General features: G+C 42.2%; 1 protein-coding gene across 1 annotated transcript in view; it reads left to right on the top strand.

Annotated features, from left to right (window-relative positions):
• The window catches only part of LOC111148642 (unc-79 homolog, NALCN channel complex subunit), a 240,028-nt gene that overhangs the window by 144,791 nt on the left and 70,426 nt on the right, over positions 1-24,811 (top strand). The window contains exons 27-32 of the mRNA XM_022505392.1: positions 8,769-9,055; positions 11,080-11,262; positions 11,840-12,002; positions 14,506-14,655; positions 15,242-16,459; positions 23,496-23,603. Coding sequence (XP_022361100.1) covers positions 8,769-9,055; positions 11,080-11,262; positions 11,840-12,002; positions 14,506-14,655; positions 15,242-16,459; positions 23,496-23,603 — 2,109 coding nt within the window. The remainder of the gene's footprint in view (positions 1-8,768; positions 9,056-11,079; positions 11,263-11,839; positions 12,003-14,505; positions 14,656-15,241; positions 16,460-23,495; positions 23,604-24,811) is intronic.

The following is a 24,811-nucleotide window of genomic DNA, read 5'->3' on the forward strand; positions in this document are numbered from 1 at the left end:
AAGCTATGAGGTTGACCAGGCATGAGCAGTCTGCTCCAGCTCTCGGTGGGACACCCGAACAGACACCAGGTGGGTACTTCTGATGTGGAAGGGCTGTGTGCAAGTGTCTATCCCAGGTGGTCAAGGTGGAGGATGCAGGGTCTCTAACTGGGCCAGAGGGCTATATTTAGGACTTGCAAACTTGAAGGGTCCTACCCCAGATGCTCAGGCATTTGAGTCCCTGACCTAGCAATTCTTTCTATCTTACTAGGGGCAGATGACTTTGGATCCCATTAACTTTTGGTCCAGTAAGAGGTATCATGTTACCTGAATATGCACTTTCCCCCAGAGAGCCAATACGACCAGACCTATACATAGTACTGCTACTTGTATGTGTCTTTACACATAGAAATATTATGTTCATATATATCCACTATAGGAAAAACATAACATTTCATTGACATTTTCAAAGGCTATACATTTGAGCCACCATCATTCACTCATCCCCGTAGCCATTCTTGATTCTTTGCAACTCTACCTGCATTTCTGTGTCTCAGAGAAAGGATTTTGATTGTTTGGAGGACCATAGGATCATATTTGACTCGCTACAGTGTAACTACCATTTGATGTCCCATGAGAGATTGTAGTTTATCATGAAGGATCCTGAGGGTTGAAGGGACTCAGGCAAGGCTGTCACAGACCGAATGTTAGCTACACAAATGGTGGCACGGTGTATTGGGAAGATTGCGAAGGGTTCTGAATAGGTGCTTATTGTTCCAATTTTAGTATATGTGCCGCCGAAGCGAGCCCCTGAATAGGTGCTTATTTGTCGACAACAAACTTGGTAACTACCACCTGTGTATCATGCTATAGAACATTTGGTTTTTCATCTAAGAATAGTTTTAAGAATGGCCTCAGAAGGAGAATTTCAAGTAAGGAGGTTTTCAAATCACATACACTAAGTGTTACAAACATGACGCCAGAAAGAGCTGTAGCTGGGGGTGGGAGTGGGGGGAAGAGAAGGCCCCAAAGATTATGGATGCCAATAGCAGGTGTTGGCCAGAGTGTGTTTTCTCTTCTAAAATTGTTGAGACAGGAGGATTAGCAAGGCTTTGGCCAAGTCCCTCTGCCTTGTTTTCTGCATTACTCAGGCCTCAACTGTACTGGGATTAAAAGGAGAGTAAAAGTGAGAACTTCTGATCCTGAGCTCCATTACAATGTGAAGTCCATCTAGGTCCCCTTCATTGAGGTCTTTTTGAGATGATCTTAAGCAATTTCATAAATTATCTTTCTTTTACCCCATCTTTTCTTTTTGTCCTAAGGCTTATTTGAATTAATTATTCAATTAAAGTCTTTACTTATTCTTATTTACCATTTTCACAATCTAAAAGAGTCTTCTCACATTTCTTTGGGAAAATGGATACATATGTTTCCTGAAGTTAAAAAAAAGCCTTTAGGCTTCTACTTGTCTTACCAAAAGGGACCAGATGGAAATGGGGCCAACTGTGGGCATTGTGTATATTAAATATAATGTTAAAGCTTCTGGAAAGATATTTACACAACACACCATAATAAAAACTTGCGTAGACTTGGAAGCAGCTGGCTTACCTTATAAGGTCTTTTTAGACTAGTTTCTCATTTTTGCATTATTATTTACTAGACAGTAAATTTTTTAACTTGGGAACAAAGACATGCCAGGATAATCCTAAAATTGTACAGAATGGTTTAAGATAGTAATTACATGGAAGCTGAGGGACTTGCTACTTACTGAACATCCTTTCGTTTGGTACAAGTCTTGAGCTTCTCTGTGCAAGACCTCTTATTGATCAGGCCTGAAACAAAGCCTCTGTCCTATAATTATGCAGCAAGAGTTCACTTTGATTGCTGTTTAGGCTGAGTTTTCTTGGCATGGGATTCAGAACGGCCGGCTTTCTGATCTTAGCTTTTACATATTACCCACAGCAAATGTTGCACCAGAAATACACTTGTAGAGAAGGTATATTCCACAAGGCTACGGGAGAGCTGCATTCCTTTATGACTTTCGTGAGTCAGATCAAAGACCTTAGCTCATGTGAATGAAATTCATAGGAAATTACAACTGGAATATTAGAGATATGTTAACATTCTCATTTTATAGAAGAGGAAACTGAAGTTTCCAGAAAGGTGCCTGTTTCACAAGCTTGTTGGTGTCAGATTTGGGTCTCAAGCCCAGGCTTTTTGATCTCTCATACAAGGCATTTGTGGTGAATACCAATAAGTGCTCAGAACCTTTATTTAATCCTAATTGATGAAATACACAGTTTCACCAGCTAATCTGAAGTTGGTAAAATTATAATTATTTATAAGGTAACTTTTCACTGATTCTGTGAAAACTAGGAATTATATTTGGTGATTCAGAATACCTGTTGAATATTAATTGAGTATAATATAGTAGTTTTGATAGGTTTTCATAGCACAACATTGAAAAACTGGTATCACCCTATATGGTCACGGGGAACTTAATTATATCATATTCCTCATCCCCTGGAATGAATAATTAAACAATGGTAGGTATATAATAATAAGAATAACAATACTTCATATATGTATAGTACCTCTCTATCTATTAAAGTGTTTTTAATACAAATGATCTAATTTTGATTTCACAATGACTCTGGATATATGTGAAGTATTAGTGTGATTTTTTTTTTTTTTTTTTTTTGCTTTACATATGGACAGGAAAACCGAGGTCCTCAGGGATTAATTAATTTTGCTTAGATAATTTGCTCAGGATCACTTATAACTAACTAGTTGGGGACTAATGATTGGGTGCAGGAAACTTGATTTGCTTTCTTTCCACTCTAACTACCTATTGATGCGTTGGTCTTAGGGGGTTCCTGCCCTGTGGCACATGAAGACACCAGTCTGGTTATAAAGCTAACCTGGGCATTCATGTCTGCTACAGTGTGCCTTAAGGTCATGAACATCCACACCAAGAGACCTTCCCATTTAAGACGCACAGATGGATCTAGAAATGTCCTAATCCCTAAAGCAACATGGATACCCTCAATTCTACTCCAACTTGCAGAGAAATCTCTAGATCTCTTTGTCTGAATTTATATCAAGAGAAGGTGTCCAGTGCTAGGGAGCACTGGTAAAACTTTCTTGTATGGCCCTCTCCCTCCATCCCTTTCCCCCCACCTCCCATTAGTGTCCCAGCCTAAAACCCCGAATTACTTCTCTTTGGGCTTTCTCTTTCTTTCTAGAGGTGGTTAACAACTCACATCCTTCGCTAACTTGCAAAATGCCTTTTGATCATTAAGACCCCATAACTCAAAGAGAACAGTTATTTTCATAGGAATGCCCTTGTAGGAAAGAATAGTTTTGGGAAGTAGCAGTTTCTGTTGAACATTTACTGGGCACCTTCAATACTAGGAAATATAAAGAGTGCAAAGATACATCAGAAATTTTTATACTCTCCATCAGCTTATATATAGCCAAGGAAGGGAGATACAGTGTGAACACAGGCAAACTCTCCTCTCGAGTGAGTGTGCCAGTGCCATGGGATGGTTCCTATCAGGTGCAGCAGAAGGAGAGTTGGGAGCAGGAAGGATGGTCTGGTGGAGAGGCGGTTTTCCAGCCAGACCTTGACTGGTGGATAGGATGTAAAGGCCCGGATGTGAGATAGGAAGAGGCAAAGGCAGGGATGGGGAGCATAAGACAGTGTGGAGTTAGTCACTGGCCCCAACTTTACACTCCTTCTGCTGTGGGCACACACAACACACCTACTGTGATGTTGGGTTAATGGGCTAGGAGATCAGTGAGGTGGTATAATTAGAATTAGCAACATACTGGATATTTACGCCAAAGATATAGATGTAGTGAAAAGAAGAGGCATGTGCACCCCAGTGTTCATTGCAGCAATGTCCACAATAGCCAAACTGTGGTAGGAGCTGAGATGCCCTTCAACAGATGAATGGATAAAGATGTAGTTCCTAGTGGAATATTACTCAGCCATCAGAAAGGATGAATACTTACCATTTGCATTGACATGGATGAGACTGGAGGAGATTATGCTGAGTGAAATAAGTCAAACAGAGAAAGACAATTATCATAGGGTTTCAGTTATTTGTGGAACATAAGGATTAGCATGGAGGACATTAGGAGCTGCAAGGGGAAAATGGTGGGGGGGAATCGGAGGGGGAGATGAACCATGAGAGACTATGGACTCTGGGAACCAGACTGAGGATTTCAGAGAAGAGGGGTGGGAGGATGGGTGAGCCCGGTGATGGGTATTAAGGAGGGCATGTATTGCGTGGAGCACTGGGTGTTATATGCAAGCAGTGAATCATGGAACACTACGTCAAAAACTAATGATGTATTGTATGGTGACTAATGTAACATAATTAAAAAATTATTTTAAAAAAAGAACTAGCAACATAAAGCAAACTCATTTATAGTGCTTGATCATTGGGTTCTCTGGAATAAATGCAGAGGAAGCTCATGGAAGCGGGGCTTCCTTCCTGTACCTGATTGTCTCTTGTTGGTTAGACAGAGGTCAGCTTACACAGAGGAATATTCCCTATTTCCTTGCTCTTTGGGGGCCTCACCAGTTTTTCCTCCTGTGTAGAAGAAATATTTACCTGAGATATTTATTTGAATTCAGTGTACTTAGACACTTCTGAAGAATAAGCATCTAGTCTATGTCAGACACTGCCTCATATTCTGTGAGGGGTATAAAAATGGGTTAAGACATAGCACTCACCTTCAAGGAGCTTTTTTTCTCCTAGGTGAAACTGACAAATGAGTAAATAAATTCTGCCTTGCAATTTGCCCCATTTTAGGAAACGGTAAAGGAAATTTTCCTCCATTCCTCCCTCCCATACTCCCTCTCTTGTCCTTGGGGATTTGCAGAAGTTAGAGATCACATCCAGTTGCTGAGAGGAGGGTGGGCATAGGTGGGAAGAACGGGTCCTGAGGACTGGGATTTATAGGACGAGATTGGCTGGAGGTCGGGGTGCTGAGCAAGACACAAAGGTGGGAAAGTGTTGGCTACGTTCTGAGACCTAGGAGTAGCCCAGCTGGTAAGAATGTTGAGCATCGGGGGTGAATAAGAAGACATAAGTCTGGAAAAGCAGATCCTGATCCTGCCTGGTTTCCAATCATCAAATAAATAAAATTGTATGACCCTTTAGAGTTTCAGTCAGTTGTACCACTCTGTGGATAGACTGTGATGGACTCAGCCCATGATAAAGTTAGGGAAGGAATCACTCTGCCTCGTGATTCTGAAGTTGCTTACAGTTTTCATTAGCGAAATGATAAAATAAAAAATTTTAACAAGTTAAATCTCTATGGTTAAAACGTAGAGGAATTTCATAGGCTAGCATTCAAAACTAGAATTCAAAAGTGTTTTAATTGTCACATCTTAGAGGAAATATCAAAGGCATTCAGTTTTAAAATGGAAATGTCATGCCCTTTGTAGATAACTTAAAACAGTAGTATTGTCTTTATTAATAAAATTCTAGCTTTTCTAAGCTAATTTTCCTTAGGGATTTGATGAAGGAAATTTCCTTTATGAAGAGTATACCAGTGAAAAGCATATGCTATTTTAAAGAAAGACAATAGACAATGCATAGACTTGCAAAACCTGCAACTAGAGAAGTAAGTTTTTGGAACAAAGATTTTTTTCACTTTATACAAAAAGTTTCATCAACTAGTTCTTTTTTTTTTTTTTTCAGTACATTTAATGCTTTGTTAAGGCTCACTCATTATTTCCCTTTCAGGGAAAACAAAGGAAGGAGCGGCAAACTGAAAGCTAAAACACTGGAGATCAGTGAAAATGTATTTCAAATGAAAATAGGGCATTTGTGAAATGGTACTTACTCATTAGGAAACTAAGATTTGATGGGAAAAGTTAGGTTACACGCTTTATCTTCTTCTTCTTCTTCTTCTTCTTCTTCTTCTTCTTCTTCTTCTTATTATTATTATTTTGAGGTGGGGGAGGCAGGCAAAAGAAGAGAGAGAGAGAGAATCTCAAGTAGGCTCCACATGCAGTGCAGAACCTGATGCAGGAATCAGTCTCGGGACACTGAGGTTATGACCTGAGCCGAAATCAAGAGGCAGATGCTTAACTAACTGAGCCACCCAGACGCCCCAGGTTATATACTTTTTAAACAAACATCTACTTGCAATGGGAAGAAGAATTTTGAAGTATTTAAAGATGAAGCCTGATCATTTATTTTCTAGACCTGAACTAGGATAGAATGAAATGAGGAGCCAATGACTTAGCTGGGCTTTTTTTGGAGCTCCCTTCTTCTGTATTGAGGCCCCTGGATTCTTGGGCTATAAAATAAAGGGGCAGCTCCTTCCCAAATGCTCCCTAGTTCCATTTTTCACGTGGGGACCTTGGAAACTAGCCAGTCTGAACTTGGCAGTGGCTGAGCAGGACAGGGCTGCCAGGTCTGTTAAAACTTGCCACGCGGAGCAGAGACACATTGAGGAATGAAGCTACATTGTAACAGCCAGCCCTTGCTGCTGCAGTAACATTGAACCCTGCAGGGAGCCTGCATTCTCACACTTGTCACATTCTTGGCCCAGGCTTGCCCAAAGCAATAACTCCTTGTAGCTGTAAAGTAATACTCTGGAGAAGAAAGAAATCAAGACTGAATATTTCTCAATGCTGGAAAAATAGTCCTCCAAACTTTTTAAAATTTTACGTTATGAGGATTTACGTAGGTATTGCTGTTGGCCTGATCTTCTATCCCAAACATTTAATTTAATTATAATATACAGCAGTGCTTCACATTTCTGGGCTCTTGGCGAAACAGGGTGTTCCGCATAAATTGCTTTTTCTCTTGGTGGCTGATACATGCCTCATAAGTAACGGTATTTTCAATTTGTTGATCGCTCTCATCTTTGCATGTGGAACACTGTAATAAACAAGTCCTTAGGCTTTATTTGAATGATTTGGGGTGAAAGCTACCCTAGAGTACGTTGCCCACATTTACTCTTCATACAGAGACTAGGAGACAGAAAATGTGAATGTTCTAGGGTAGTATTGAAGTTCATCAGACACTTTTCCCCTAAATGAGAGGCCCTGAGACTTAGTTGCCTCTGTTGCTCTAGAGATGGATAATGATCCTTCCTCAGCCTATCACGTTTGCACAGACGGACATTAATTGGAGCATCTGGGGAGAACTACACAACCAAGCTTGTTGCCTCACATACCGTTCGAAACTAGTAAGTTCTGAATTTGGCATTACCTTTGTGCCACTGCTCCAGAGAAAATTGTTTGGCCTTGAGACGGTTAATTTCCACAGTCCCCAGAAGCATTTCTTCTATCCTGTTTCTCTTGGCTGTGTCCTGGAAGACTGGGGTTTTGCCAAATTAGTTGAGTTAATGGATATAAATTACTACCTATCTCCTTCCCTTATCTTTTATGCCATAATTATATGATATTATAAGATGCATGATATGATATGGTCCCAGTTTGGTTTATAATGGTTGGTAAGCAGAGCCGGTCATCGTTTAGAGAAATTTTCCTTGCAGGGTGAGCAATGAGAACCCTGGGTGCGTCATCTAAGCCACTAGGCAAAAATCTTGCTTTCCATTTAGAAAGTGTGAGGTCGCCTGTCAAAGAAGGGACTAGGATGTGAAGGGTATTTGGAATGAGTCCCCAAATATAAACAGAGAAGAGTAGATCTCCCCTTTCCTTCAGCAAGAGTCCTAAACTAAACCAGATCAGAAGAAGCAGAAAAACAAACAGAGACAGGGTATAATTTCTGACTTTGACAAATAACAGAGAGAAAGCCAAAGTCAGGGACCTGCTGTGATACAATTATTTGTTAGGTTACAAATAAATCAAGGGCTAAGGTATTCTTTTCTGTCCATGTAAACTTTCAGCTCACCTTCATGTGGTATTTTTCTGTTTTTAAGAGCTCATGCTTCTTCCTTTCTGTCTGTCCCCTCCCTTATATGTTTCTCATTACATACAGCAGGACTTGTGATTTGCTATTTGTAATTTTGACTATATCTTTCATAGAGTACTCATTGCTAATATCTCAGGATTTGGAAAAGAAAACTTTACATTATTTTCCACCAGCTGATTTATGAACATAACTGAACTGAGATAATATATATATTTTAAAGATTTTATTTACTTATTTGACACAGAGAGAAAACGTGTGAGCACAAGCAGGGGGAGCAACAGGCAGTGGGAGAGGGAGAAGCAGACTCCCTGCTCAGCAGGGAGCCTGATGCGGGGCTTGATCCCAGGACCCTGGGATCATGACCTGAGCCGATGGCAGATGCTTAACTGACTGAGCCACCTAGACACCCCTAAATTGAGAGAGAAATTTTAGCACAAGAACTCAGTGGATGCTTTTGTGCTCAGTGGATGTTAGAATATTATTTTTGTGGTTATTTTTATGTGCTTATTGGACAAAGCTGGAAGGGAAACTTCCCTTTATCATTGAGGATAAAACTTTGCCAAGATATTTAAAAAATCGCTAAGTACAAATTTATTTAGGTATTTTTCTTGCCTTCCAAAGAGAACCTTGCTTTATAGTGCCTTTTAAAATTTCTATTCCCTTATTACTTCCAAATTAGTTGGTTGTTGATGAAATAATAATGTTCACCCCTGAACTAATGCTTTGCTGAGTAGACCATATTTTGCCTTCACGTTGGTCCAGAACAGACCCTCTAAATATTTAGTGGAAGCCGAAGGGATGGTGTTTTATCAATAAGTGAGATTTCCTTGTGAGTGTCTTTGGGAGGGAGCCACCCACTGATGACCTTTCTTGTACTGACAGGACAACAGTCTCCCGAGAATGACAACACCATCAAGGACCTGCTCCCAGAAGATGCTGGGATTGACCACCAGACCGTCCACCAGCTGATTACAGTGCTCATGAAGTTTATGGCCAAGGATGAGAGCAGCGCTGAGTCAGACATCAGCAGCGCGAAGGCCTTCAACACGGTCAAGCGGCACCTGTACGTCTTGCTCGGCTATGACCAACAGGAAGGTTGCTTCATGATTGCACCTCAAAAAATGCGCCTGTCAACTTGCTTTAATGCATTTATTGCAGGAATTGCCCAAGTAAGTGTAAGCTTCCAGGAGTCAGATCGTTAAGGTTTTGGTAGAAGTAAGTCATTAAATTCCATTTAGCCAACCTAGGTTCTGTGTAAAGGTTTGTGCAAGTGACTTTATTAGGAAGGCTCATGTGGAAGGGAGTATAACATGAGGAAGACCAATAGGGAGTATAGGGCTTTGGGGGTTGGGGGACGGTGAGTAGAATATACCTAACATGAAGTTTACCATTTTAACCATTTAAGTATGTAATTCAGTGGCTTGTAGGTGTATCTGCATTATTATGTAACCGGAATCATTATCCATCTCTAGAATTTTTCATTATCTTAAACGGAAACTCTGCCCATTAAACAATAACAGAGTGTAGAACTTTTGTTTATTTATTTATGTATTTTTAATCTTCTCTCCCTTTTGGCTTCAAGTGGAGAGCTGAGCTGAGCATACAACTTTCTTCATGTCATGTTACCGTCATTGGCTTTGTACGTGTTTGCTTCTCCCGGCCGTTGTCATTGACAGCGCGGCGTGCACTTACCATGCTTTAACTCTTAATTGCCCCCATGGTGGACACGCATGTTGCTTGGTCCCAGCTTCTTACCACTCCAGACAGCTCAGCAACGAACATCCTGCCCCGTCCCCAGCACTGTGAGAATTCATTTGAGATGTGAACGCAAGAGCAGAAGTGATGAGTTATTAGGTTTCTGTATGACTAACTGGACCAGCGCTACGCCAGTCTGCAAAGGGTGTAGAACTTGAGGCTAGAGAGAAATCGATACGAATTTCAACTCTGCCACTGTTATCATCTGTTGAGGCCTTAAGTATTCTCTGCTTCTTTGCTCTTTGGTAAAGACTTTTGTTTTGAAAGATTAGGGATGACACATTGCTGAGCATTTAATCAGTGCCTGTCTCATGGGAGGAGCTCAGTGAGGGTCTCTGTTACCAACTTGCTCAAATAGATTATAACATAATGAACACAGCTAAGCCAAGTAGGAGCAATCCGTACATAGCAGTCTTTTGCTGGTGCTGGTGCTGGAGGGTTTACCACAACACTCAGCTGCTTGTGATGATGAGACGATGTGCCATCTCGGATACCAAACTTCCCTCCCTTCCTTCTTTCTCTCCTCACCTCTCTCTTTCTGTATTTACATTATGCATATTTATTTAATAAAGCAAAAAATTAAATTCAAATCTCCATGAAGCCCACAAAATGAGTGACTAACATATCGGTGTCAGTATGTTATTGCTGGCTCCAAATTGATTACATTCATTTGCACATATATACAGGTGTATGCGTGTGCACACATTTTCTGTAGTAATGGGATCGTATTACACATACTGATAAATACGGGTAACCTTTTTTAAACCTAAAATTGATTATGAAGTCAATCATGTTAATAAATTTGTATCATATCCCATTTAATGGCTACATAGTATCCTATTATACAAATAATCTTTTATTTAACTTATATTGTTGAACATGGAGGTTATTTTCAATTTAGGGTGACTATAAGGCTGGATATCGTTACATATACATCTTGGAACAGTTGTCTGATTTTTTCCTTAGGGTACATTTAGTTGTTGTACTGTAGGCTATGTACTTTTCCTCACTTCTGAATAGATATTGGTGAATTGCCCTCCTGAAAGGGTGTGTTGAGTAATACTCTTGCCAGTGGCATTGGAGAATGCCCATTTCCCCCAGTGATGACCAATGGTAGGTGTTTTCATTGATTCTAGTTTAATTCTAGTTGCTAGTTCAATGGAACATTTTAGTAAAATATTGTTCCCCATGGATAATTTAGTAGATACATCAAATAATTAGATAATTAAGTGGATAAAATGATTTTAATTGGCAAGTTTCTTTTATTTCTTGTAAAGTTTAACTTTTCCCCCTTTAGGGTCACTGGCCATTACTGTCCACATTTTGTGAGATGCCTTGTCCAGCTTTTGCCTGTTGTTTGGATGGGTCACATTTTCCTTTAGGTTTATGGGTGTTCTCTATAGTTTTCCTTCAGTTATTAATATTTTTCCTATTTCAGGTAATGGACTATAACATTAACCTGGGAAAACACCTTCTCCCCTTGGTGGTTCAGGTGCTCAAATACTGCTCTTGTCCTCAACTACGGCATTATTTCCAACAGCCACCTCGTTGTTCCCTCTGGTCCCTAAAACCTCACATCCGGCAGATGTGGTTAAAGGCCTTGCTTGTCATCCTTTACAAGGTGAGTTCCAACGGTTACTCCTTTTGGGGCTAGAATCATTCTCTTAGAGAGGAGAACACTTAAGGTATCTAAACTGAGAATTTTGTAGGAGAGTAATCTGACCTTCACGGGACAAATCAGGATACATAAAATTAGCGTTGAGAAGTAAAAGGCCATTGGAAAATCGACAGCAACAGAGACCACTCCAGTATATGTTATGAGCTGTAGGAGATTGAGATCAACAATCTGTGTTTATGCTCAGCATCTCATATTTTATCTGTGTGTGAATTATAATGTCAGAAAGCAAAGAAGATATTTAAAATTATGTTCCTATACCAGATGTTTATGCCAGGTAATTTTCTTAAAAGGAATTGTAACTGCGAACTGGGCATTCCTTGCCGTCCGTGGTTTGGTGCAAGAGGAAGGAACCACGGTCCCTTGTCCCAATAAGGCCGTGATAAAAATTTCTGGTTTTGCTTCTCAGTATATTCTCTTCATCCCCAAGAAATACCAAGGAAAGTATCTAGCAAGATCACCTGGAAAAACTTACCCTTCAAAATAACCGTTTGTATTTTTCTCCCTCCATTTTCTTGAGCAGTATCCATACCGAGACTGTGATATCAGCAAGGTCCTGCTGCACCTGATTCACATAACCGTCAATACGCTCAACGCTCAGTATCACAGCTGCAAGCCCCATGCCGCGGCGGGGCCTCTGTACAGTGACAACAGTAACGTAAGCAGATACAGCGAGAAAGAAAAAGGTACTTTACATGCCTCAATTCCATCCCAAACTTAGCTTGAATACATAATACATTTCTGTACGATGTTTTTCTTAGGAGATAACAGAGTGCCCCCAGATATCATTCTGGAATCAAAAAAATCACCTCCGGCTTCATTAATGTTCCAACTTTCCCATGAGTGCCACTGCCTTAATTTCTTAAATGAGCATTTGAGAGAAATAGTTGATATGCTTCTGAACCCCATTTCATAAGAAATGTTTTGTAAAAAAAAAAAAATTGTGTGCTATTTGGTTAAGGAGCCTTTGTAAGCCTTTCCCTGTGTGTTGGAGGCATCTTGCTTTGGGCGATGAAGTAAATAAAGTCTCAGTTGGCACTCGGTGGAGCCATGATCTTGTCGTCTCTAGTTTGCTCCTGAACTTGGTGCGAAGTCCAAATTTGCTGAATTGCTTCTCCTTAGCTTCCTTGGTCAATAAGAAAATGATTTAAGGCAACTGAGATGACATTTTTAAACATAGGTTTAAATTATTTCCAGTATCAACACTTTTTATATCGATAGCTTTTCTGCAAAGGAGGCAGGTGAATAAAACGTTAGATAGAGTAAAATCCCAGCCTGGATGTTTTCAGGTGAGAGCTGAAAACCAAGGTGTGTATCTTTAGTGTAAGTCACAAGTCTAGACTTGTAAAAGGTGACATCATCTAATCCAATCCTGGAAGAAAGCCAAACACCCCACGACCCTTTGTGGTGTTCTGACTTGGTGGGACTGCTCTGGAAATATCTCACTAGGGTAGTTCACGTAGTTCTAAAAGGTCCAATAATCTGGCCATAGATGGAACTGTAAGTTCTGGTACCATTCAAATCCTTTCTGAAGAGTATCTTGTCTCCCAGCTTAGGTCCCAGTTTTTGGGAAATGGGATAGATTCCGTTAAACTCTAGATATCCTCAGTCCGGGCTCAGTGTCTGGGCGAGTCTCGAATGAGCCTTTCTGAAGGGGAGGAGCCATCCTGAAGTCCTTCCATCTCTCCTTCAGGACATTTTGGGAATTATTTCAAAATCATGTCATGAAAGTCACGTAACTCTTTTCTTGAAAAAAAATTTTTCAAAAGGGACTATTTCCTTTTTTTTAAGGACATAAAGAAAACATTACTGTGTTGTATCTGCCTAGAAACATGGGAACTTGATAGGTTTTGTCATCTTTGCAGAAGTTTCAGCAGGGGTTTTGTATCATTTTGATCATTAACACTCATTTTTTTTTTAAATTTGACTAAGACGAGATTAGTAGGATCACTTTATCTATCGTCTGCTGCTTCAGATTTCACTTAGTTTAGAGTCTTGTGTTTAGGACAGGATCATTCCTTGAAATCTGGCTCTCCCCTTGTACTCCCTGAGTACTCAAGAAATCTTACGTAATTGTCATCACGCCCGAGCGTCATTTTGTCGTGTAGGTAGACATCAAATAGGCCAAATGATTTCAGTGATAGTCACCTTGAATAATAGGTTAATTCCATTTACTGTGGTATGAAGTGCATTTCTGTAGCCTTTTATTTATTTATTTATTTATTTATTTAATTGCTGCTTTGTACATGGCTTTGGTCTTTCCAAAGGATGAGAGGAAAACATTTATTAAGTGACCTTTGTGGGTTGCAACATAGCAACCTCTTCCTCACGAATGTGTTTTTGGGTTTATCTTTGGTTTAAAAGTGGCCCAAATCGGGATGAAAGAGCACACAGCAGGAATCTCGCTAGGCACTGTACGTGACGGGCTTGTGTACGGAGCTTCGGGACCCTCAGAGTCAGAGAATCTTTCTGGGGTGCGTGATAGTTGCACACGGCAAACTCCACAGAGGAGGGTCTTAACTCTAATAGGGGAGAATGTTATTTTCTGTTTTCTTTTTCCTTCGTTTACTCTTTCAGTCCATAATCATTTGTGGAGCTTTTGAAACGACCAGTGGCTTTTCTAAGCTTTTTCTGTGTGTTGTGTGTTTCATTACCAAATGTAGAGTACAGTATTTTGCATTCACAAAGTATAAGGTGCATGTACTGTTAGGCTGTGTCTATGCCAGTTCTCACGTCCCAGGAAGGTATATGTCTATTTTTGGAAAGGGCGAGCGTGACTCATTTTGTTTAATTTTCCCTTGCCAAATTAGCCTGAAAATTCACCCAAAGCGGGCATGTTCAAGGAGCATGCAGCAGATCCCCGAAATGTGTGTGTTACCTGATTTTAAGAGCACTGGAAAAATCCCCCCAACTCCCCAGAGGCCCTCTTGGAATACCGAGATGCCTCTCTTGGAAATGCTGCCCAGTGGTCACACGGAAAACGAGAGGCAGCCTCGTAACGGGTTGCTCTGTCAACATTCGGATAATTGGACAACCGGATGAAATACCAAAGCCATGGCCAGAACTTGAGCTGGTGTAGAAAGCAGCGCAGACTGTGTTCCCTCACGCTGTCACTGAAATGCTTGTGTAGACACAGCCTAAGAGAGAGTAACCTCCCAAGTGTAATTTTGACTTTCTCTCCCCAATTAGAAGAAGATAGTGTTTTTGATGAATCTGATATTCATGATACACCTACTGGACCCTGCAATAAAGAGTCTCAAACTTTTTTTGCAAGATTGAAAAGGATAGGCGGCAGCAAAACCGTGAAATATCACCCGGTTGAGATGAATGTGCAGAGAAGTATGAATTTTTTCCTCTTAGTAATTTTATGCAGAAATGTTGTACTCTACCGTTTGTTTGGGGTGAAATCTTGATTTTATTATGTTACTACACATTTTAATACCGTTGATTTTATATATATGTATGCACAAACAGTATATATATATCCACACTTATATATATACGTGACTTGACAGATACATCATTAACGTCATGATTGTCTGAGAGGGCCATTGCTTGATTTGATTTGTTGCAAAATGTTTGCTTCTCTTCCACACGATTTGAATACAGTTTCCCAGATCTGCCTCAGCCCCAAAGCGGTCCCCCTCTCCTGTGCACACGTGAATAGAGCTGAGGAATTATCCCGAAGCCTGATTTTGGAAATAAGATCTTAAACTGCCATTTTGGGTTCTCTCATTCCAGAGTTTTCTGGGTTTTTGAAATGAGAAGGAACTTTCCAAAATACTTGGCCAGAGAGTCATTCTTCCCTCCTGTTGGAGCTGGGATTGTGATCATGATTTATGCCAGTCGTATGCCCAAGTAGGAGGGGGGAAAACGTGGTGGCATCTCCAAGTGAAATAGTACTAGCTCTTTCTGTTTCAATCAGGTGAGATAGAGCCGGCTGATTATAGAGAGACGGGTGCATTACAAGACAGCATTCTACACTGTGTGAGAGAAGAAAGCGTTCAGAAAAAAAAGCTGCGGTCTTTAAAACAAAAATCTCTTGATATAGGGAATGCAGACTCCCTCTTGTTTACATTAGACGAGCACCGAAGGAAGTCCTGCATAGACCGGTGTGACCTAGATAAGCCTCCCGCCCATGCTGCTTATGTCATGCAGAGACATGACCATGGACGTCCCAGACAGAACTCTGCTGCGAGGCCTGATGACCCCGAAGGCCCCGAGAACCCGGCGGTGGAAAGTTTCCAAGAAACCCGCAGGCCTGTGATCCCCGAAGTCAGGTTAAACTGCATGGAGACGTTTGAGGTCAAAGTGGATTCTCCGCTCAAGCCTGCTCCCAAGGAGGATTTAGACCTGATAGATTTGTCCTCCGACTCCACCTCTGGGCCTGAAAAGCACTCGGTGCTCTCCACGTCTGACAGCGACTCTCTTGTGTTCGAGTCCCTTCCCCCGCTCCGCATAGTAGAGAGCGACGAGGAAGAGGAGACCGGGGAGCCGGCAAGTGCTGGGGCCTCTGGTAAAAACGCTCCCTCCTCTCCCTCCCTCCACAGCCCCCCCTCCATCCTCAGCCTCAGCACAACTCCCCTCGTGCAAGTAAGTGTGGAGGATTGTTCCAAAGACTTCTTTTCCAAGGACTCAGGAAATAACCAGTCAGCAGGTGCCATGGGCTCCGCCCGCGTTGCTCTGGAAGACCCCGCAGACTCCGAAGAACGTTCGAGGCCGGAGGAGTCCCAGGACTTCTCCTGTGGCAGCCCGCTCACGCTAAAACAAAAGCGAGACCTCCTCCAGAAGTCCTGTGCCCTCCCGGAGGGGTCACTGGACGACAACCCTGAGCCCAGCATCGAGGAGGAGAAGCCCGGCGGGCCGGTGCCAAGTTCAGGGGCAAAAACCGTCCTCCTCAAAGTCCCAGAGGATGCCGAGAACCCAGCAGAAAGTGAGAAGCCCGACACCAGCGCCGAGTCGGACACAGAACAGAATCCCGAGAGGAAGGCGGAAGAGGAGGGAGCTGAGGAATCCGAATTCAAGATCCAGATTGTCCCCAGGCAGAGGAAACAGCGCAAGATCGCTGTCAGTGCCATCCAGAGAGAGTATCTGGACATCTCCTTCAACATTCTGGACAAGCTGGGAGAACAGAAAGACCCAGGTAAGCTCATCCCCCTTATTCCTCCCAGCCTCACGCGCAGGTTTGTGCATCTTTCTCATGCAGGTCTCGGCACTGAGTATGCGTCACTCTTATATGCTCTCTATCTTAGAATGTCAGAGAGTGACATTATAATTGCCTCAGAGTCACTCTGAACCCTCCCGCTTACTGCAGCGTGCTGGGTTCAGATGTGGTTCTACGGGTTCCATAAACGTTTCCGTGTTTGTTGCTTTGCAACCTTTAACAATCCATTCTTGACCATCCTCGGCACTAGGAGGCAGTGGTTAATTCTTATCAAGCTAGCCCAGATACCATCTCAGCCCTCCTCAAACAGCAAAGTCATTAATTTGAACTCTTTCTGCCTTCTTTGTTTTTCCACACTTTAGCCAACTTTGATACATTGTCCAAAGAAGGGAACAAACATGAAGGGCTAAAATAAAGCAAAAATTGCTTGGAATGGTTGAGAATCAACTATAATCCTGTGGGGTCCACAGCAGATGACAGAATCTAACCGAATGTCAGCAGTCTGGTGGACATTGTGTGTCCAAAAAACCCTAGTTGCCACCTGGACCCTTATCCATGGGCACCGCCTGATGGCGAAGTTGTCACAGCTCATGGATTTCCTGCCTCAGCTCTCATTTCTCACCTTTGCTTGGAGGCACAGTTTTTAAAAAAGATAATTTGAAAAAGCAGCAAGCCGATAGCCCACCTCATCCTCAAACGGTCTTTTGCAGTATTCCCATGACGCTGATCTCAACACTTTGTGTCTCAGCTCAGATCTAAAGAAAAAGAAGACTGTGATTCTTTAGAAAAAATGACATTGTCTTGAAATGATCAGTGTAGTAGGTGCATAGCCTGTGGGCTGCTGAGGACTGGCAAAGATCTCGGAGACTTGGAGACCTGTAGTGGAAAACCCATCCTTTTCTGTGAGAAGAGGCAGATGCTCTAAGGAAGTGATGTGCCCGGGTCCCAAGACCAGACGGTCACAGGGCCAGGACGATTGTCCTGATTCTAGTCCTTCCTCTCCCACTGCTCCACACAAAAGCAACTCCCAAGACAAGGGATTCAGATCTTTTACTTGCCCCGGGCATCCCCTGAGAGTCTCAGCTGCTCTCTCCCTCCTAGCATTGAGCTGTGTACCTTGCAGGTGTTCTGGAAAAATCTGTTGAATGGATGTTAGTATATTTGGAAAGGGTCGTGCTCCAGCCAGGCAGGTGGGAGAAGAAGAACCTGGTGATAACAAAGTTTAAGACGGTTTCTAGGGAAACCGGAATACCTTTTTATGGTTTGGAGCCAGGAAAATGTCTACGTATAGATGGAGGAGAGCACTGACCTCGAGACTCTAGAGGTCTGGAGGGTGGATACATAAGAAACCATCCAAGGTCTACAGAGTGGGTGTGCATGGTATATAGGTCGTAGTGTGTGTGTGTGTGTGTGTGTGTGTGCATGCACACACACACATGTTGCTTCCTTTATCCATCCTATGTCAGATTGTTCCCCAGGCTACCAGGGAAGAGATTGGTTTCCTATTAATACACTTACTATCAGAACAAGAGGAAAGCATCTGATAATTATGATAATATGTCTTTAAAATGTTTATAATATATGTGATACTGTCAGAATAGTTTTGTATCTGTATCGTGTACCAGCTCTCACAGACACACTGACCTACCGTCCCTCCCTCACTGGTGCTGGAAGAAGGCCTGGGCTCAGAGGAAGACACAGGCCTCACTAGACCCTCTTGCCTCTACCGCTAGAGTAAAGGGAGGCCCAGACAGCTACGGCTTCTGGTCCTTCTGAACTCAGAGCCTTGCTGCTGCTGATCGCCTTGAGCCACGAGGTCCAATTACACTGTGCACTTCCCTCTGTTCATGTCAGTCCCTGAAGGAAGTCCCAGGTGATTCTTCTAACTTCCATAAGGCTCTGCACATCTTCTGTTCTGAACTTTCGTCCTACCTTACGCTAACTACTGAACTCTTCCTCCGTCTTTCATGAGCAAAATCCCATATGTGCTCTCATCTGACGACTCCCTTCATGCCCTAGTCTAGCGGAAACTTGGCTCTCCCCCAGGGACCCTGCTTTCCTCACTGCCTTGTGCCCTTGGGCTTGGGTGAGGGGTGGACCCCTTCCTTGCTCACTGCTGCCCCTTCCAGAACATTCCCACCTTGTCTCTAAAAACATCCAGTTCTGGGCGCCTGAGTGGCTCAGTGGGTTAAGCCACTGCTTTCCGCTCAGGTCATGATCTCAGGGTCCTGGGATCCAGCCCCGCATTGGGCTCTCTGCTCAGCGGGGAACCTGCTTCCCTCTCTCTCTCTCTCTCTCTCTGCCTGCCTCTCCACCTACTTGTGATCTCTCTCTCTCTCTCTCTGTCAAATAAATACATAAAATCTTAAAAAAAAAATCCAGTTCTGAATCTCATACTACTGACCCCTGAGGACAATTATCTGGTGACAGTTTGACTCCTAGCTCTTTTTTCATTCTTGTCTAAACTATTTCTGCCTGAATTCTTACTGACTCCAGTATTAGAGTAGACGACCCCTCTGAAGCTCCAGCTTCTCAATTCCTTGAACTCATCTTCTCTGGTGACTTTGTTTTTATCCTTCACCCTCCGTGATTCATTCCCATAGTCATAATGCAGACCTTGTCTTTAGCAACAAGGGCAGCCTTTCCACAATGTCGTTCTCATGCCTCCCATCCTCTGGTTTCCATTTCCTCTCTCTCGGGACAGCTCTGTATTGGTCCTTTCATGTGCCTACCCTACTTTGTGTTTTCTCTCCTCTTCCTTACTCATCAATGAGTGTAGCCCTCCCTGCACCCTCTTGGCCTTTGCTCTTTCAGACCTGCTTGGCCAAACACACGCCTTGTCAGATCCACCTTTCTGTCTACCTGCACCTGTGCTTATCCGGTGATTGTGACTGGAGAGAATCACATAACAGTATTGACTGGTCTCATTTTAAAATCGTGACCATAAATCCCAGCTGGGTCCTTAAACACCTGGCCACAATACTGTATTTCCCTGGTCCATTCCCATTTCCATTCTCCTGAGTGACCATTTCATGGCTACTTGTCTTCCCAAACTTCTGATAACTCTTCCTGTTTGACATAATCAGCAGAAATTTCCACAGCCTCCTACTACCCATCTGCTTGCCTTCTAGTATCTGCACTTGTACACCTGGCTGGGACTACAGGCGAACTGTCTAGTTTTACTGTTTACAGCCAGCTTTTCCACACGTTGACAAGATTCCATTTCTCTTACCTACTCAGGGATATAGGCCCAGAAATTCTCCCTTCTTTCTCTCCCAACCCCTGTTATCCCCCCTCCCACACAAGGTATTCCTGACTTGAGCATATGAACATGATTTTATTTCTCTCTTAAAAAAAGTTCTAGATCCTGATTCTTCCAATTATCTCATTTTGCTCCTCCCCTCTTGGCAAAACGTATTTAACAGTTGCCTATACAGTCATTATCTCTAATTTTCTCCCATTCTGTTCTTTCTAAAAAGAATTCATCATTCCTAAAAGTTTTCATCTCCAGTGGTTTGCCCAAACATCACTTGTCAAGGTGACCAATGACCTCCAGCAGTCAGTTCTTAGCTCTTATCTCCCCACTTTGCTTGGCTTCCTGGATACCCTACTCTCTTGGTTTTCTGCTTATTCAATGGTCACTCTTTCTCAATCTCTTGTTGGTTCCTCCTTCTCTCCCTAAGGAGGGAGTGTCCTAGGGTCTCATTCCTCTGTCCACACTCACTGTCTGGGTGATCTCATCTGGTTTTATGATTTTACATATTGTCTGTATGCTGAGACAACTCACTCAGTTGCCTACTGCTGGAATAATGCTGTGTAACAAATAAGGACAACATCTCAACAACATGTAATGGTAAGTCCATTTGGTCACTGACTTGGCTAATCTAGGCTGAGCTGGGATGGGTGGCCAACCTCCCTGGGACCCCTGAAGCCTGGGAATATCTTCTCATGGTGATGGCAAAGGCACAAGAGAGCAAGTCTAATCGCACAGGCACTTTGCAAGCCTTTGGTCGTGGTATGCCTGTAAACATTTCCTTAGCCAAAACAAATCACCTGGCCAAACCCAAAGTCAAGAGGGAAATATACCCTGCCTCTTATGAGAGGGGAACTTCTCGGTCACGTGGCAAAGGGCATGGATTCAGGGCGGGGTGAAGAATTGGAGCTGTGTCTATCAAGTATTACATGGGATGTGCTCATAATAAAAAGTTATCTGCTGTTTATCTGAAATTAAGTTTTAACTGGACGTCCTCCATTTTGTCTGGTCACCTTAATCTACCTTCAAAGTATATCCAGAATCTGGTCCCCTCCTACTTTATCTCCTGCTTCCACTCTGCTCTGAGCACCCACACCTCTCACTGGGTCAGTGATTGTAGCTTCCTAACTGGTCCCCTGCCTTCGTCCTATCTTCCCAACACAGCAGCTAGAGTGACCCTTTAAGACATGGGACGATAGCGTTCCTCTGATTAAAACTCCCAGTTGGTTCCCCATTTCTTTCATAGTAAAAACTCAGGTCCTTGATATTTCTGGAGTGCTCTGTGGTCTTGATTCTCGTTAGCTCTCAGACTTCATTGTGTGCTGCTCTTGCCTCATTGCTTCTACACAGCTGTGGTGGGCCCTGCCATTTCTTGAAACACTCCCCGCATGGTTCCACCTGAGGGCCTTTGCGCTGCCTGCTTCCTCAGCCCAAAGCTGTTTTCCCCACGAATCTGCCTGTTCCCTCTCTCCCTTTTATTGATCCTTTGATCAAACACCAGATTCCCAATGAGACCTGGACCACACCCCAGCTTTTCACCCCTGTCTGGCATCTTGGAATCCCTTCTTGTCTCTGTTCTACAGAGAATTACTCTTCTAACATACAATTTTACTTTTATGTGTGTTATTGTCTGTCTCTCCGCACTAAAATGAAAGGATTCTTGCCTAGTTTGTTCACTGACTATATCCCAAGTGCCTAGAAGAGTTTTGGCAAATATCTGATGAGTGAATGAATGAATGAATGAATGGTTATAGCATTTTCTGCACATCACTATAAAAACTGAATAAAAGTATTTTAAGCTAAGGTATAGGTTTATTCCAATTTTTGTTGTCTTAAACTGTATACAAATGGAAGGTTTCATAGAATGATTTAAGACTGAGCAAAAATTGCCTGGCATATGGAATCTTTGTACACTAATGATTATTACCAAGTACCTTATAGTAATGGCATTTCTTTAAAATTAAAGATACAGCAAAGATTTTAGTTAGCCTAGCAAAACTCTAAAAATCTCAATGAGCTTTCAAAGAATTCTAGAAAATTAGCTTCAAGCTTTCTCATTCTACATTATTGGTGAGAATATTATGCCCTAGGAGTGACATACATGAAACAGAGGCAGGTGAGGGTGAAGAGAGGTGATTTGTGCATGTTTTTATTTATTTAATCCTAATTTTTTTTTGATTGTGTATGTTTTGAACTAGTGGTTTGGGGAGAATACCTAAGAGAAAAGTAATAGCCTAACCTCTGATATCTTAGTGACTAAGGTAATTTAAAACAGGTTGCTATTTTGTGCTTACTCAAGAGGGTTCAGGAAACAGTTACACTTTTTTTCCATCAAAAAATGGTTATTCTGGCAACCATATCCATTCAGAAAGACCTCTGAGAATCAAAACTGGATGTTCCAGCATCAGTGCTTAGAAGCTTTCCTCCCAGCCTCTCATTTAAGGTTGATTTTACTTTTATTTCTGACAAGTATAGTGATCATCCAAGGACAGAATAACATCTTCATACTTCAGTTTGTATGTGTGCATGAATGTATGGTGACTTGCTCTGTGACAGGAAAATAATTGACAATAGGAAAAGAATGAGACAGAATCATCGTGAAGCTAGAGAACTTGAAGCCATTTAGGGAGGCGTCCCCAAGTAACATGGGACATTCGTGGACACCTATAGGGTAACTCCAGGCACCTCAATCTGTTCAGTGTATAGTATTGCTTAAGATGGCCAGGAGATTTGTGAAGAATTTGGGGGCAGGGGAATGCTATGATAAACCATTAAAATTTGTAAAAGTTTTTTTTTTTCAATTTAATTTAATTTAATTTTTTTTCAGTGTTCCAAAATTTATTGTTTATGCACCACACCCAGTGCTCCATGCAATACGTGCCCTCCTTAATACCCACCACCAGGATCACCCAACTCCCCCATCCCCCTCCCCTCCAAAACGCTCAGTTTGTTTCTCAGAGCTTTAAAGGACAATCTTTACCTAGAATAGTGTGGGACAGCTTGTTTTCCATTGTTGATGAATTCATAAGACTGTAGTGTATGCAGAAAATATTTCTTCTTAGATACATTCGCCAAATAGAAGGAGCAAATGATACAGTCTATTTCTTGCTCACCTAATATAATAAAAAATCGGCATTCATTGTATTTATTCTAAGTTAGAAAGAGCCTGCTCCTAAATTACTTATGGCTTAGCACAGGTTCTAGACAAGTCAATGGATAATGACATTAGAGTGTGTTGAGTTTGGGAAAGGTTAAGGACAGGGTGTCCTGGGATTATGTAAGAGGATCACATGACCCATTTTTTTGTTTGAATTTTTTGGGGGGAAGGGGAGTTCCTTGAAGACCTTCTGGAGGAGGAACTGTCTGTATAATTGAGATGTAATTAATGAGTAACAAGTTGCCAGGAAGAGGTGGAGTGGTGGAATGATGTAGGTGGAATGAACTGTAAGCATCTTTAGGTAACAGATGAAAAGGTATTCAGTTCTGGAAAGGTGAAGCGCCTGGCTCCAGGCTTTAGCTCTGGAACTGTGCTTTTGTTAAATTCCGAGAGGCATAGCCCCAGATACAGAATGTAATGGGGAAACACCTCTGATGGAATTTGGAAACCAGCATGTATATAATTCCATTAAAGTAATTGGTAGGGCCAGAACATACAGAATGATTTGAATGGGTGTATTAGTTGGGAAGCAAAAGATACGGAGAAGGTTCTTGAACTTGTTTTTCATCAATGTTTTGAGCTTTAAATAATATTTCTGTTTGTAGATCCCTCTACTAAAGGACTTTCAACTTTGGAAATGCCACGGGAATCCTCGTCTGCCCCTACATTAGAAGCTGGTGTGCCAGAAACAAGCGGCCACTCCTCAATATCAAGTAAGAATTCCTTCGGTGATCTTTTCACCTTTACGTTGATTTTGGAACAATACGTGCCACATTGTTTTCAATGTTCACACTCCTGGGGTCAGGGTTTTTTCTTTATATACGTCATGCTACCTTCCTGGGGGACACTTGGCAGTAAGATCTCAGGGATCCTGAAGCATAGGCTCAGTTCTGTCAACATCTCAAGTGTTTGATGCATCGGTACCATTACTGATTGGCCAAGAATCCCAATCTGTGAAGGAATAATCACTGAATTTCATAATTCCAAAAAACGTAAGAGTTGTCGATGAGTAGCTTAAACATAAGGCTTGGAACTAGTTCTGGGACAAGTGGAAAGCATTGTTCACGACAGAATTTTACATTGAACCCCGTTGTTTTATTTGAATCACTTCCATCAGTGAAAAAACCTTATCTAGGTTATCACAAAATAAATATAACAGATAGATCATGATCCCAGAGTCATGATGGAATCCAGTCCTTTTGGTTCTGAAAATAAAAATGGCGTGAAGTTTTACAGGATCTGTAGGGGGCAACTATTTTGAAACTGCCTTCTGTGGTTGGGTCCTAGATTTTGTCCTTGAGGAGTGTGAGTTCTGTTGAGGTGAAGGTAAGGGTGTCCACCTGGCTCGGTGGACCCGTTGAGAGACCTTAGCTTGGGAGGTTCTCAGCAGGAGTCAGCGATACGGAGGCACAGCTCCTGCAAGCCCTCATGCCACCTGCTGGTCAGTTTTGTGCTCCCTATGGACGCTGCATGAGGAGCTAGTTAATTTTCATTTGACCATCTTTTCAAATGAAGATGATTCCAAAAACCAGATAAAGATCTTAGTTCAAATGCTGGACCGATAGTATGGTACAACATCGTCATCTTCATGATTCATTCATTCATGCGTTCATTCATTCAGCAACTATTTATTAAGTGTCTGCTGGGTGCTGGGCACTGTGCTTGCCACTGGGGATCCGAGGTGAAAAAATAAGAGATACCCCTTGTTCAAGGAGTTCATAGTCGTAATAGTTAATAATAGTTCCCATTTATTTGACACTTACCATGTGCTGGGCACTGTGCCAAATGGTTACACACATGTTCTTTTACTCAGTCCCGACATTGGCCCTGCATGGCAAATATTAGTGACCCCATTTTATAGACTAGGAAACAGAGGTTGGAGAGGCTAAATGACTTGCCTAAGGTCGGGTAGCTACTAAGT

Source organism: Enhydra lutris, unplaced genomic scaffold (assembly GCF_002288905.1).
Source record: "Enhydra lutris kenyoni isolate GAN:26980312 unplaced genomic scaffold, ASM228890v2 scaffoldscaffold20, whole genome shotgun sequence".
NCBI lineage: Eukaryota > Metazoa > Chordata > Mammalia > Carnivora > Mustelidae > Enhydra > Enhydra lutris.